General features: G+C 32.2%; 1 protein-coding gene across 1 annotated transcript in view; it reads left to right on the top strand.

The window, feature by feature from the left end:
* Positions 1–16,521, top strand: part of LOC145315001 (uncharacterized) — a 17,002-nt gene extending 481 nt beyond the window's left edge. Inside the window, exons 2-19 of the mRNA XM_080155071.1 lie at positions 4,591–4,855; positions 4,930–5,414; positions 5,844–5,927; positions 6,677–6,794; positions 7,932–8,007; positions 8,564–8,643; positions 8,833–8,967; positions 9,395–9,480; positions 9,855–9,950; positions 10,253–10,378; positions 12,743–12,823; positions 12,931–13,023; positions 13,116–13,326; positions 13,489–13,550; positions 13,632–13,801; positions 14,008–14,126; positions 14,366–14,429; positions 15,354–16,521. Coding sequence (XP_080011197.1) covers positions 4,591–4,855; positions 4,930–5,414; positions 5,844–5,927; positions 6,677–6,794; positions 7,932–8,007; positions 8,564–8,643; positions 8,833–8,967; positions 9,395–9,480; positions 9,855–9,950; positions 10,253–10,378; positions 12,743–12,823; positions 12,931–13,023; positions 13,116–13,326; positions 13,489–13,550; positions 13,632–13,801; positions 14,008–14,126; positions 14,366–14,429; positions 15,354–15,492 — 2,490 coding nt within the window. The 3' untranslated portion in view covers positions 15,493–16,521. The remainder of the gene's footprint in view (positions 1–4,590; positions 4,856–4,929; positions 5,415–5,843; positions 5,928–6,676; positions 6,795–7,931; positions 8,008–8,563; positions 8,644–8,832; positions 8,968–9,394; positions 9,481–9,854; positions 9,951–10,252; positions 10,379–12,742; positions 12,824–12,930; positions 13,024–13,115; positions 13,327–13,488; positions 13,551–13,631; positions 13,802–14,007; positions 14,127–14,365; positions 14,430–15,353) is intronic.

The following is a 16,521-nucleotide window of genomic DNA, read 5'->3' as shown; positions in this document are numbered from 1 at the left end:
TCCTAGATTTTTAGGTTTTCTATGGTTTTTTCGATTCCTATTCAGGATTGGCGGCTTAAATTATCAGGGATTGAATATGCTCATATTCTACATATTTTTATCAAGTTTCATTAAGATTTGTCTATAAATTGCGGTGCTAGATCGATTCCTAGATTTTTAAATTTTTGTGATTTTTAAGGTTGCGTGATTTTTACGGTTTTTTGATTTCCCTATTTTATCAAGATTAATGTTTATTGTATGACACTGCTTTGTAGTAATTTTTCCTGATATCCATTCATAATTTTTCAGCTTCGCTACTTATGGATGTTGTCATCCTTGTATTATTTTATATTTACAATGTTAAACACAATGGCTCATTATTTACGAAAAAAACATTTTTCTGCATGAGGTCTCAGATTTTGATTAAAACTTCCAGTCCCCTTCATTTGGTCATAAAACTAAGGGCTGGGTGATTTTTAACCTTTTTAATCCATTTAAAGTCCGATTTTTCGCGTATTTTCTTACTGTGGTGTTTTCACAATGAAAAACAGGCATTTTTTCATGATTTTCAAGTTTAAAATTTTTACATTAATTTTTAACTTACACAGTTATGGAATCTCGACCACAAAGATTTTTTTATCCAATCTTGACAAATGAGGCATTTTTGGAAAGAGGAATATACATAGAAAATGCATATGTAAATTAGAAAATCCACAGAAATCATATTTGCAAGTTATTTGCAAAAATCTGCAATGTTAATTTGCAAAATTAATTTCTTGCCTTAAATGACAGATTTAGAAAAAAATCTTTTTATGAAATATGTTTATCTATAAGTTTAGAACATAATTAAGGCAAAAAAATTTTCTTTAGTGTTACTTTTTTCACTATAACTTGTAAATATGATTTCTGTGGATTTTCTAATTTACATAGGGTAAGGGGGGGGGGAAATTTCGGTATTTTTTCGTTTTTTTTGAAAAAAAATTGGGTAAATATTAATATTTTCAAATGAAACCAAGACCAGTAGAAAGCTTATGGAAAGGACTATCAGGTCCTAAAAGGACGTTATCCTAGGACTTTTAGAAGTTTGCCGAAATTGACCGCAAAAAAGTTACCGTAAATTCCCCACCAGTGGGGGAATTTTCGGTAATTTTTTTCAACCTAAAAAAATCGATGAAAAACGGGCAAACGGCCAGTCAAACATAAATAATCATAATTAGTATAGGTTATAGGGATTATCCACAAAAAATTTCATAATGATCGGACTATTCCTTCTATGTTAAAAATGAATTTTTTTGAGACGCGAATTTTCAATTTTTTTTTCAAAAATATTTAAAAAAAAAACTTAAAATTAATATAAGAAAAAAACGTATTTTATTTCTTTTTAGGCCTGATCCTAACAAAGCTCACATTGAACTATAGATTTAGACCAAAAAACATGAAAATTGATTAAAAATTGACCTCAATAATCGAATTTGAAGCAAAAGTGTCATCTTTGCAAAAAATCTTGACTACATTTGAACCTTAAAAAAATCAATGAAAAAAGGCCAAACGACCAAACAAGCGTAAAAAATCATAATTAGTATAGGTTATTGGGATTAACCACAAAAAAATTCATAAAGATCGGACTATTCCTCCTATGTCAAAAATATTTTTTTTCAAAGGACCAGAAATTTTGTTTTTTCCTTGCAAAAATTTGCTTCAAAAAATAAAATTAATTTTTTTTTTGTTTTTTATCTGTTCTATTCATTTTTAGGCCTAATTCTTAAAAAGTCCATATGGAATAATAGATTTGACAAAAGAAAACATGAAAACATGACCTTAAAAGTTGAATTTTAATTTCTTTTGAAATTACCGAAATTTCCCCTGGCGCCAACTTTGGTCATTTTTGAAAAAAATATTACCCCGATTTTAAAGCTCTCAACAGATTTGGAAAGAGCGGGCAATTCTTAGTTCAAAAGGTTTTTACGGATCAGCTCTAGGTCTTACCAATTTTTGTGTACGTCGATCTTTACACACCTACTAAAAATTTTTTGAAAAAAAAATATTTTTTGTCCGACTTTGAGACCCAGTAAGTACCCTTAATATTCATCTCACAAAAAATTCATTTTATACTTTTTTGTAAGCAATTTAATAAGAAACAAATTTGCTTTGATGTTTTTTTCTGTCATTTGAAAGGAACATGGAGAAAAAGGTCATTTAATGAAGGTAGGTCGAAATTACCGAATATAGCCCCTTACCGAAACTTCCCCCGCCTTACCCTAGGCGTTTTCTATGTATATTCCTCTTTCCAAAAATACTTCACTTGTCAAGATTGGAAAAAAAAATCTTTGGTCAAGATTCCATAACTGTGCTTACATACATGTTTTATATATCAAATTAATCCCCCAAATGGGTACAATATAGAATTTGTCTTTAAAATCACAAAAATCATGAATTACAGGGTGTCCCAAGAAAAATGTCAAAACAGGTTTTTTAAACTTTTGACACTGTCAGGAAACGAATTTTGCCCATTTCTTGCCTTGAGAGTGAATATCATCCATTTTACAACACATATGAACTAAATTTGGCGTGGTAACTCCAAATTTCAACACCTGAGAAATTTTTGAAACACCCTGTAAAAGTGATTTTTGCATCTGTAGAGCTAAAAATTGGTCCAAATCGATAATTTTTTTCAAATTAGCATACAAAGTATCTAAGTATGTTAGGCCATAGTGTTTTCTGACCAGATTACAGTTTTTATATTTTTTGGACACCCTGTATTTTCAAAAAAAGAAAATTTTTTTTTGTTTTTTAAAATTTTTTTTCTTTCTTTAAGTTACCTAAAACTGTCATATAGATTCAGATTTTGACTAATGAAATTTAGTAAATAAAATAACCTAAATAAAAGTATTTCAGAGTGATCTTGATAAATCAACGCCTTCTTACCAAAAATGCCCGTTAAAACCTCGAGAACGGTAAAAAAGGTCAAAATTCCGCCTTTGGCGGTGAATAACGGCAAAACGGTTCGCCAGAGGCGGTTGATGTATAAATAACAAATTATGTGCCTTGAAAAGTTGTACAAAAATGAAGAAATAGTCTCTGGCCCTAAAACGACTCCTTTCCCCTACAAAGGGGCAAAAACCACCATTTTTTAAAAACATGCACAGGGTGTCCAAAAAGTGTGTAAATTTGTAAAATAGGCACATATTATTATTTTTATTAGTCAAAATCTGTATCTATATGACAGTTTTAGGTAACTTGAAGAAAGAAAAAAAAATTTAAAAAAACAAAAAAAAATTTCTCTTTTTTAGAAAATACAGGGTGTTAAAAAAATATAAAAATTGTAATCTGGTCAGAAAACACTATGGCCTAACATACTTAGATACTTTGTATTCTAATTTGAAAAAAAATAATCAATCTGGACCAATTTTTAGCTCTACAGACGCAAAAATCACTTTTACAGGGTGTTTCAAAAATTTCTCAGGTGTTGAAATTTGGAGTTACCACGCCAAATTTAGTTCATATGTGTTGTAAAATGGATAATATTCACTCTCAAGGCAAGAAATGGGCAAAATTCGTTTCCTGACAGTGTCAAAAGTTTAAAAAACCTGTTTTGACATTTTTCTTGGGACACCCTGTAATTCATGATTTTTGTGATTTTAAAGACAAATTCTATATTGTACCCATCTGGGGGATTAATTTGATATATAAAACATGTATGTAAGTTGAAAATTAATGTAAAAATTTTAAACTTGAAAATCATGAAAAAATGCCTTTTTTTCATTGTGAAAACACCACAGTGAGAAAATGCGTGAAAAATCGGACTGTAAATGGATTAAAAAGGTTAAAAATCACCCAGCCCTTAGTTTTATGACCAAATGAAGGGGACTGGAAGTTTTTATTAAAATCTGAGACCTCATGCAGAAAAATGTTTTTTTTCATAAATAATGAGCCCAATGTAAAAATGTTTACTTTAATTTATATTCACCGTACCTTAAAGTTTCGAGTACATCGTTAGTATATAATATTAGACTGCTTAAGTGTTTTAAATCAAAATGTACGTGTATCATGAATTTCGAAAAAAAAGCACAATCTTAAATGAAAAGGAAAATAAGCAATACCTCCTTAATTTTAAAGAAGTTTAGAAATATGAATTTTTGTCCTTTTACGTACCCATACCTATATATACTAAGAGATATAAGTTTTCCGGAATTGTAATGTAGGGAGTAGATTTGAAATATGCATCAAATTTTAAGGATTTTTTATAAAATTCGTTTTTTTTATAATTCTTTATCTAAAAGCGGAAATACAAATTAAGTTAATTAATTTTGGCATCCGTGATTGGTAGATTTAAAAAATCTGCGCCCTGATTGGATGTCGTACATCATTCAACCAATTAGAGCGCAGGTAGTTTAAAATCCACCTATCCTATTGGTCAAAATTAATTAACTTAAAATGTATTTTCGCTTTTAGATAAAGAATTTTACAAAAAACGAATTTTATAAAAAATCCTTAAAATTTAATGCAGATTTCAAATCTACTCCCTACATTAAATTTCCGGAAAACTTATATCTCTTAATATATACTTCTATTTCTATTTCTCTTTATAATTTTATGTTTTTTATCCTATAGATGGCACAGGTTGGAATGAGACTACCACCTGGAGGTCCTCCATCCTCATCAGGAGGGCACCAGCTGCATCACAGCCACGGGCACGGGACCCCCGGCATGCCTCCACCTTCACTGCACCACATGCAGCAGAATAGAGGTGGCAGTACTAGTAACCATGGAGGAGGTCACCATTACATGCAAGTTCAGAACAGCACGGGAGGACAACATCATGTCATTCGTAGGATGCCTTTACAACAGATGAATCATTCACACCAGCAAGTTCAAGGTATGTATCACATTATTTTCATTTAGATCAATCGCATTCTGTTTTTTGCTTCTTTGAATAAATATTTTTTTAAGGACATGGACATCCAAATTTATTTTCTTCAAATCACATTCTAATGAACCAATATGGTCCTCCCCCATCCCCAACATCTGCAGGATCTGTCATGGTCAACCCACCCCATTCCATGGCCCCCGTCACTTCAAACGGCCCTCCCAACCACCGTCTATCTGGAACAGGAGGTGTTCATCATCAGCACAGCAGTTCTGGCCAAACCATGGATAGTCAACGGACAAGTTACCCGCTCCGTCACCAACGTGGAGGTCAACAAAACATGACTAAATACAGAAGTGTGGCTAGTAGTAATACTGGAAGCGGACATCACCACCCGGCTCCGCCCCCTAATCAATATTCTCGTCCACCTCCACCCCTGGCCGGGGTCCAGAAGATGTTGCATGTATCGCATGTAGCTGATGTTTCAGTTTCTGCTAAGCAGAAAAGTAGAAAGTTGAAAGAGAAAACCCCCATGTGTTTGGTCAACGAACTTGCACGATTTAATAAGGTAACTTCTGTTTTTTTTTTATCTAAACAAAATTCCCGTTATTTGTCTTATTTACTTTACCTTTCTCAAGCATATGGATAAAATACAAACTTACAAAGGTGGAAAATTTGAAGCACTATTAAAATGAGCTTTATACGGATGTGGTTGTTGACAAGGTGCATTTCATAGAACTGCATTAATCACAGGAGTATGATTTCAAAACTACATGAATCAATAAATTATGTTCAAATGTCTTCCGTGGAAGTACCCATTTGAAGTTATTTATTTTCTGTAGGTAATGAAATTATGAGCAGCGTTTGATTGTCTATCAACAGAAATTCAAGAAATGAGTCTACGTTACCTATTTATCCACAACAATGAAAAATATCTAATAATGTTACTTCCTATTATATTTATTAAAGTAATCAATATTTCATGTTCTTTTTTCAGATTGAGCACCATTACAAACTAACAGATGAAACAGGACCAGCCCATAAAAAATCTTTCACTGTTTGTCTTAAAATTGGAGATAAGGTACATTTTATTTTTTATCATTTTGCGTTTGTGTTACTTTAATGCAAACAAAAAAAATCTCCAAAAAAGCAAGGTTGTTAACCAACAACACGTTTTTTTTGGGTTTTGGGTAGGTTATAAAATTCTTGTTAGTTTTGGGGTTTTATTCTAAGTTCATGTTTTTTTTTATTAAGTAAGTAGCGAAATTTAGTAAATGGAAATGGATTCCCACAATATTTCTCTTATTTGGTTGAATATATTCATCATAAGGCCAAAAATGTTAGTTTTATCCCACCCATAAGTATTTTAGAGGGGGGGTAACACCCCTAAAACCATCAGTTTCAATCATTATTTAGTTTATTTTAAAGCCTTTTTTTTTACAATTTCTGATTAACCCAATAAAACTGTGTCTTTATTTGTGGGTTGGTTGCTGGTTTTTGGGCTTTAATTAAAAAAACCGGGAATAGTCCCTTCGTGGCAACGCCCCTTAAGGGGCGATTCGTCATATTTTAAAAATGGCTTTTTATAGGTTATTTTAGGTTAGGTTAGTTTATACTTGGTTAGGTGATTGCCCCACAGGGTTAGACAATTAGCTCCGCAGGGTTAGAGCCCAACGCAGGGGCTTGAAATAGGAGAAATCTACTGTGAAAATTACGAAGAATCGCCCCTTAAGGTGCGTTGCCAAGAAAGGGACTATACCCAAAAAAACCTAGTTTTATTACAACCCTGCCTTTAAGGACATGAAACTAAACCTTATGCAATCTTTTTAGGAAGAATATATCGCTTCTGGTCCATCTATAAAGAAAGCGCAGCATGCTGCAGCCGCCATTGCCCTGGAAAAAACTAATTACAAGAACCCAACTCCAAAAGTAAAAAATACCAACACAAGTAAGCTTGATCATCCTATTATATAAAGTAATAAGCGTTTTTTGTCTGTCCCGAAGGATCTCGATAACCGCTAAACCGATATTGTTCTCCTTTAAAGTAAAGCTTCTTATATTTCCTGGGAAGGTTTTAAACTATTTTTGGGGAGGGTGTCTTCACCCCCCTCCCCCCCAAAAAATATTTTTTTACTCTTTTGAAACTCAAATTTAAAATGGGACGATGTCGACTTTTCCCCCTCTTACCTTCAGTGCCCCTAGAGGCTTCTAGGGACGAAGCCGCTAGTTTTTAAATATAAGATCTTACAAGTTAAGAACTTTACTTTTAAAGACTAATTGCAGTTTTATCTAAACAAGGATTACACCTTCATTGGGAAAATGTTTATGAGGGACAAAAACTTATAGAATACCTATAATACCCATTTACAGGGTAATATTTAGGTTGCTAATATTAACCTCATTAATTGGGCAGTTCTTTCATCCAGTAAGAGGGGAGCTGATGACGTAAAGAGTGTGGATGGGGGGTGGCATCGTTATTTTAGCCAGCTGCGAGTATCTCTTTATATGAAAACTAGCGGTTTCGCCCCTGGCCTCTAGGGGCTTTGCCCCAAGAGGTTTAATCAAACCAATTTTTTGTTGTATTTTAGATTTAAAAGAAAAATTTAAAAAAAAATTGGGGGGGGGGAAATTTTTTTTTTTTGGGGCGGAAGGGGGGTAGTCGACCCCACTATTTCAATTTAAAAAAGAAATTTTTTTTTTTTTGGGGGGGGGGGGTATTTTTCATTTTTTAGGTGGGTTGGGGGTGTCCCACCCCTAAAGAAAATAGTTATAAACCTTCCCGGGACATATGAGAAGCTACCCTGTAAAGGAGAACCCGATCGGTTCAGCGGTTAGCGAGGTCCTTCGCTACAAACAAACAGACAGACAAATAGACAGACAAACAAACAGACAGACAGACATCGTTCTACTTTGTATTATAGATATGGTCCAAAATCCAAGTAATATTATATCGATTGTAGCAATGCTTTCCATATTGTATGTATAGTACCTAAGTAGTCTAGTAGACGTACAGACATTTTAATTTCAAACATCAATGCATTATCTCTATTTTTATGTCTAAATTCATGCTAATATTATGATTTAGAAATGGTTACCCCCACCGTGGAATTAAATGGATTGGCTATGAAACTTGGAGAGGTACCAGAATATTCTGTTACCAGGTAACTTCACACCGGGGAAGGATTTAGCAGCCCTTGGAAACAGTCTGGCCGGTAACTTTTCTGCCAGACAGTGCATAATTTATTTTTAGACAAAATAGACTATTTATCAATAAACTCCAAAAATGTTGTCTTAGATTTCAGTTACTGAGGGGACATTGGACTTTAAATTATACTGGTACTCAAAGGTTTAAATTCACGTTACCTATGTTTGCTGTAAAACTTTTATTGAATTTTGATTGGTTGATTTGAACTAGCGGTGTCCAAACTTGTCAATCAATAATTTCAATTATAGAAGGGGTAATTTTGTTTCACATCATTGAGTAAGATTTCTAGTTGTAGAAATCGAAAGCATTAGTTGGTTTAGATGGAAAATTTTATTTCATTCATAGGTGAGCCTCTTTTAGTTTTTAGAAAAAAATGTGTTTTCTTAGGTGAGATCAAATAAGAAGAGTTAAACACACTTTTCTCCCCCAAATATCTCGTCGTCAACTCCCTTGATTTTTATATAATCATCAACCTTCAGCGTTGTTACTTACTAATCAATTAAATGTTTTAGAAAGCCTCACCGGACTGGCAAGGGTGTTCAAGGTCCTGCATATGTAGGCAAACTAAAAATCGGACAACAAGAATTTACAGGTATAATGTGTAACAGTTAAGATATCTTTAAAAACAAGTTAATTTGAATTAACACATCCTAGTAAAGTTCTGCAAAAAAAGACAAAAGTCTTTTTCTAAAAGTTCTGAAATACCAAAATTAAGCACTGAACTACAATTTTTTGTTGGGTTGGGTTTTTGATTTTGTATAAACCTGACTTTCTGTTATAGCCGAGGGCATCACTGAGAAAGCAGCCAAGCATAATGTTGCCTCCCTTGCTTTGAAAGAGCTCAAGATCCCGTCAACAACAAATGGTTCAGATTCTAAGTTTGAACTAGATCCAACCTCTAGTCCCTTTGTTCCAGGTAAAATATTAATTTATGGACTACATTATAATGGACAAGTACATGTACAGCTTCAGAGAACTTTTTTTCGTCACCCTTCTCGTCATTATTTACCTAGGTCAACTGGTTTTTTTTTTATGGAAATCTTCAATAGCAAGCTGATTATGATAACGTTAATGAAATAAATACCATAACAATTTAATAATATCAGAATGCCTAACCCTTGTGGGGGCTCTAAACCTTCGGGGCTACCCAGTACCCAATATAACCTATCTTTACCTGACCTAAAGTTATGTACATTCAAACGAAAAACTAACCCGCCCTCCTATTTTAATTCATTTATAAAATGGGTACTCAGTGGGATTGCGCCAAAAATTCTCTTGTTTTTAAATCCGTTTTTATTATTAATTTTTATTTTTATTATTAGTTTTTTAATTAATGTTGTAAGGTGCTACAGAACATGATGACCTAAAATCTCCGATATCCTTGGTACACGAGCTAGCTCTGAAAAGAAATCTACCTGTAGAATTTTCGGTGAGCAATATTTTTTAAAAAAATTATTGATCAAGAATAATATAAGCTTAAACTTAGTGCATTAAAATCACTAAAAGCATCCTAACCAATTTTTAAAACACAATATAAATTCTCTTGAAGATCAAAATACTACATGTATTTAATAAAGTTTTGATTTATAACCCAGAAAAATACCTGGCCCAAGTGTTTGGGACCTTTTTCGTCTGTTAGCAAATTGTCTTCGGATCTTTTGTATCGACTTGGCTCTAATAATATTGGCTAATATTCAAACCCATTTGAAAGTTGGCACAGGGTCCCCAAATTCGTGTGTAGAGTTACATTTATATAGCTCGTGCCCTCTCTATTCTTTAAATTATTATATAGATAATAATTAGGTTGTCCAAGAATCCGGCCAACCCCATATGAGAATTTTTGTTACAAAATGTATGGTTGGTTCATTTCTTACAAAAGGAGAAGGAAATTCTAAGAAGGTAAGAATTTACTGTTCAAACAACAGACTTAGAATTTTAAAACTTTGATTGGCTGATAATCCATACGTTGGCAAAAATCAAAAAGTAAGGGGGGATGGCGAGTTTACGGTCCCCGAAGAGATTTTGCATAGGGGAGAAAACTAACACCACCCCCTCTTATTTTAAATTTGTATCCAAAAATAGTAAGTTGGTTCTGTGCTCGATAAGCACTTTGAGGGAACGCACTATATCATGTTGATGGAATGCCCCTTATCCTCTAAGGAGCAACGTCTGAATAAAGTTTCAATTTTTGTTCTTTTTAGGTTTCAAAGAAAACAGCCGCAGAATTGATGTTGAATCACTTAAGAAAGTTGCCTCCAGTTGCAAGTGCCATAACTCATAAACCTAAAACAAATACCACAAAGAAAAAATCTAAAAATTTGATTAAGGTAATAATTTTTTTTTCTTGTCACTGTAGATTTAACATTGCAGTATAGGATCAGTGTATGTACGTTGTTCCAATTACAAGATGATCTATAAATTGTAATAAACCATTACTTTTAATGGCCTTTGAAAAGAACTCGAAAGAGGAAATGGACAGGTTTTAGGCTATTCAATAATCTTTAATTAAAGCACATTAATTTACACGCTATTAGTTGTTTCAATCTTAGTGTACCTAGTATCTAAGTAACAACCACACTGTATTCCAGAAATCCCGAAAAATGACAAAAAATCATAGAGAGTGTATATTTGAAAATTTTGATGAAATTTTATTTAAATAGCAATAAGTATACATATATCTTTTAAAATAATGGTGAAAATACTTATAATAAGGGTTTTACACAAGGGGCGTCAGGGGGGGGGGGGTGTAAAGCTAGTCTAATAAGCACATTTCAGAAGCTGTAACTTCCTTTGTTTCTAATCAACATTGACGGGGATCATATCAAAAGATATTACACCCTAAATAGTCAGGGGGGGGCGACCCTCCCCCCTTTTAGTATTTTCTATCTCATTTTCTTTGTGTGAAAGATAGAGAGCTATAACTGAGTGACTTGTTTATAATGGGTACGACACATAACTGAAAGTTGAATATCTCCATCCTGGTGGGCACAGGATGCCAGGATACCTGGCAGGATCATACAGGTAAAGGGCAAAAATAATTTTTTTTATGACTTAAACTTAACATTTTATCTTATAAAAATAATAGAATATCCTATATTACTACATACAGGTGTTCAAGTCAATTTCCGGTTCCAGGTATGATCCTGCAGGTCTCCAGAAATCTTTAATTGACTCCTTTTACCTCAATTTTTTACTTAAAGACCTCAAATTTTAAACTTAAGCTATTCTAACAACTATACACGACCAACTAAAATTTCATTAAAATCTGCCGCTATTTTCCTGCCGACTGCCGTCGCTGAAATTTATATTTTGAGATTTCTAATAAATACAGATGAGCAAATTTCTTACTCATTTTCTGTGTGTATATTTAAGCAGGGAGGAAGGGAACAATGGACTGTTTATTATACTAGTCCACAAAGTTTTATAATAGTTTTTTCTTATTTGTAGGCATAACAACTTTTGGGACTTTTGAATTTGATTGGTTATTTTATTAGTTGAGTGTCCAAACAGTTCAACAACTAATTGTAATTTATAGAAGGGGCAATTTTGTTTATTACCATTGGGGATGTACATTAATTTACTGGCCATTATCTTATCCCTTTAGATCATAGATATGTAAGACTCTAATTTTTATTTTCATTTATTTTAAAGGAAACATTTTCTATCTTAATCAACATAAGTTCTACTCTTCTTTGTTAATATGAAAGAACCTTTTGTGAAAGGTTGCTCAATTAAAGGGTAAAGGGAGTAGATAATGTTAAACATATAAAATCAGAATATTTTTTGTTGATTAAGGAAACCACATACAAATTTTTAGACTTCTAGCTTTAATGGGATCCAAGATTGATATAAATCGAGCCCCCCCCCCCCCCCCCCCCCCCCCAATATAAGGTATGATAGTTCAGATAAGACCTTAGACATAAATGGATAATCTTTTATTTGTTTTTAAAACTTTTCTTTAATTTAAGTTTAATGGAATAGGTGTTTTAGATAATAAGTAATATATTAATTTTATGTCTAAAAGAATTGTTATTTTTTTTATAGACCCAGTATCTTTAGGGCTTAAAAAAACAAACTTCGCATAGCTTCGCATACACAGGGTAAAGTTCTCTGATATTATACATACATCTAATATCACCATGTAAGAGGATTTGCTTGGACTTTTTTGGTCTTAAAAGATCTGGAACCAAACGTAAAATTTTCATTAGAAGAAAATTGTCTATTTTACAGAAATCGGGTATGCTAAGAAAACCATCTACAATTACAACAAAAAAAGGAGATTTGACTTCTTTTAAAGGCTATACGTATGAATTATTACATACTGATTCCAAAAATATAAAATACTTAAAAATAGCTTTAAAAATAAAGGGTCCACGATGATTTGAAATGTAGTTTAGTTGACCTTAAAAATAGTTGTTTACAATGATGAAAAGGAACTTAATTCCATACCTCTGGTATAATTACACATAAAATTCTTATTTTTCATAGTAAAGAGCTAATTCTTTCGGCTTTATTTCCAAAAACTTGTGTATATTACTAAACAATTGTTTAAAAGTGTATTTTCCAAAATGTAAAAAACGATTTTTTGTCACCCGTGGAACATAGTGAACCATTTATATAGAAGATATTCTACTACTTTGTAACTTTTTTTTATGTAATATGCGCTAAATGTAATTGATTCATTGTTTAAGGATGTGGAAGTAAAAGACAGCTTTCTAGACACAAAGATTATTTGTCAACACGGAGATATAATCATGCTTCCAAAGTTTATGGTAAAAGGAATACTTTTTTAGATCATATAATTCATTTTTATATCTGTTACATCATGTACATAAAAATTATGTTGCTATCTGTAGCCATAATTGTATTTTAATTATAGATTGAAATAGCCTTTCCTGAATTGGAAACTGTTTCTCATTTTAATCTGTTTGCCACAAATACAATTTTTCTACCAGACTACACTGAAAAAGAGGTATTTTATTACATCTACATATCTTTAATTATTTTCATATACTTACCTAACTAATTACTGTTGTGAATAGTATTTAATTTTCTTTTGTTTAGATAAAATCTTTGCTGGCCCTTTCTCGACTGGAAAACAATCAAGTCACACAACAAACTGATCAGCATTATGGCGTAAAGGACAGTCTTGATTTTGACAATTATTATGAAGAAGAGCTTAATGAATCTCTCTTGAAAGAAGAAATATTATCAGAAAATAAATCAACCAATACAAAGGTTACTAAAAAAGGAAAAACCAAAAAATATTATAATGGTAGGTACATAATAAATATTGATAAAGTAAAATACTTAACCAACATACCTACTTAATATAGTTTAGAAAAAGGGATATATTCAATTAATTGTATTTTAAAAAAATGTTTACGTAGGTACCTACTAAGATTTTTTTCAAGGAATAAAGGAAATTTTTTTCTAGGTACTATTTATCCTGGTGAATACCCATTCAAGTGTTCTTTTTGTGACAAGAAATTCAAACAGGTTCAATTGTTTATAGAAATGAACAGGAAAAGCTATTATTTAATAAAGTGCGCTTGCTTAAATTTTTATTTATTTTTGCAGGTTGGACATGTTAATCACCATGAAAGGACACACACTGGAAATTTTAAATACTCTTGTAGTTCTTGTGACAAGAAATTTTATCAAAAGTCCCATCTGAAAGAACATGAAAATGTTCACTCTGGGGAGAAGCCACATGAATGTCAACAATGCAATAAAAGATTTACTTATAGGTAAAAAAAAAATAAAAAATGTAATTAAACTGTTCAGAAAAAGATTAGTTCTAGTTCTATGATTTTATGATATATGTCACTGCTCAACAAAAACAAGCATGGCGGCTACCCTTAAAATGAAAAAAGTGCAGCCAACAAAACAATATTTGCTTGCCTTATAAAATTCGATCATTTTAATCTCCATTATTTTATTTTGTTCTTTTTAGTTCTGGTTTAAAGGCACATCTAAAAATCCATACTGGAGAGAAAGAACATCAATGTACATATTGCCATAAATACTTTGGACAAGCTTCCAACCTCAAGACACACATGAAATTACATACAGGTTTGTTATAGATATTAAACATTATTTTAAAATCAAAACGTAAAGCTAGTTTCTTATATTCTATTGTAAATTTACTTTACAAGTCACCACTACACTACAAATTAAAGTTTACAAATACTCTTTAATAATATCTTTACTACTTTAAATTTGTAGATTTTCTAGCAAACTTACCTACCTGTTTTCACATGTTTGATTTATTTCTTTTGAATGATACTTCAACACAAATGTCCTTATTTTAGGTGAAGTAAAGTTTATGTGCTCAGAATGTGGTAAACCTTGCAACTCAAAAGTTCAACTAGAAAAGTACCTAAGTATTATTAGAATTAAAACAATTAGATTAATCAACAGTTTTGTTTTTATAAAACTTGAAAATAGTGATTAATCCTAGTGTGAAAGTAGGTGTCTTTGTTTGTACATAAAAATCTTTCAAACAACTAGACCTTATAGTTTATCCATTTCATGAAATCTTCAAATAGTTCCTGGACAGCTTTGTATCTTTTTGATAGAGACTGTGAAAAAAGCACAAACAACGGTGGTGTACATTCGCCTTTTACCCTTCTACCCAGTGTTTCGGAGCCGGAGCCGTGGAGCCGCCATATTTTGCTGGAGCCGTAATTTTCGTTAAAAAAAAGGCTCGGGCTCCGGACTAGATAGATAAAGAGATTTTTTATAAATTATAATTAGGTAACTCTGTTTTGTCATGTGCAAATGCCCTTTTTAAGTTTTTCAAGTCCATTTTTATCAAAAATTGAACTTTTAAAACCTTCAAAAGTCAAAAATAAAAAAATACTTTTTTATGGGGGAAAAATGTATGTCGAGTATTTCTTGATTTTAGGTTGGAGCCGGAGCCGCACCAAAATCAAACGGCTCCGAAACACTGCTACTACCCCCAAAATTATAACCCAAACTCCTTTCAAAGTGTATCACATAGATGCTAAAGGCGAAATCACTAATAATAAAAATTAAGAGATATACTATAACACTAGAGACAAATATTTAGCCAACTCAAATACAGAGTAAATGTTCGTAGTTAAGTTTACAAGAAAGAGTACCTACATAATCTTTTTAACAAGATATCCATCTTTTCCCTAATTCATAATTAAAACAAACTCATTTGGGAGAATTTTAATCTATCTTACAATTTTCCTATAGTTGTATTCTCAATTTAAGTCTTTTCTGTAAATGTTATTCTTGGGTTATTAAGTATTTGATTATATTTTGTTTTAGACATCGTTGTAAGCTGTCTGTTGAATTGCCCCTGAAAAATCCACCAGGAAGTTTTAATTACGTTGAAGAACCTGTCATAGAGCAAACTATTTATGTTAAAGATAATAATGTTATACATATGCAAACTGAGGCCTTGTAGCTTAACAAAGGGAGACAGGATTAATATTTACATCCAGTAAGACCAAGTTTCTAATGTATTTACAAACTTCCAAGAAAGCTAAAAATTCATATTTATTTAGCTTCCTGAACCTAGAAGTAAATAAATATCAAAATCTTATTTTTGGCCGTTCAAATACTGCATTTTACCGTTATTTGTTATAATTTTTAAATGCAAATTTTAAGACCTAACACATCTAAAGGGAGGGGGCGGAAGTGACACTTTTTGAAACCAAAACTAAAAGTTCAAAGGAACTCAACTAAATAAAGAGTTATGGCTCTTAGATTTGGCATGGCAGTTGCTTTAAAGAGGTACAATATGAAACTGTGAAGAAACGGCAGTGGAACCGCCGCTCCCGCCGAAAACCGCCGTTTCCCGCCGAAATTTTTTGCCCTTTCTCGCCATATTAGACATTTTTCAATCATCTGAGATAAACTTTTTTTTCATGAATATTAAATTTCCCTTATATTTTTACTTGACACTTGAAATACCAATACAAATAATAAATATGTCAATATTTTAAAAAAGTGTCAAGTGCAAATATATTACACGGCATCATAATTCTAGTAAAACCACACTTCCCTTCTCCTGCATTAGCAGCCTTCCACTTTCCTTTGTTTCTTATATTTGAATTTGGCGAGGAAAGGCAAAAAAATCGGCGGGAAACGGCGGTTTCGGCGGGAGCGGCAGTTCCGACGCCGTTTCTTCACAGTTCCACGTTGTACCTCTTTAAAGCAACTGCCATGTCAAATCTCAGAGCTGTAACCCTTTATTCAGTTGAGTTTCTTTGAGTTTTAGGTTTGGTTTTAAAAAGTGTCTTAGTCTTCTGCCTCTCCCCTTTCTGAAATAAAAAATATTCTTAGTTTTGTTCTTTTGATATAAAATTGAATTGAGATTCCTAATACTTTATTATAAAAGGCTATGTATGGGTTTAAACGCATTTTAGGTTGGTTCTTAATGACCTAGAAAGTTGGTTTTACAAAATCTCCACATTATTCTTGACCTCCTTAA

The sequence above is a fragment of the Acartia tonsa genome, chromosome 3 (genome assembly GCF_053477335.1).
Source record: "Acartia tonsa isolate MP-2025a chromosome 3, ASM5347733v1, whole genome shotgun sequence".
In the NCBI taxonomy this organism is placed as follows: domain Eukaryota; kingdom Metazoa; phylum Arthropoda; class Copepoda; order Calanoida; family Acartiidae; genus Acartia; species Acartia tonsa.
This window is presented reverse-complemented; position numbering and strand designations above follow the sequence as displayed.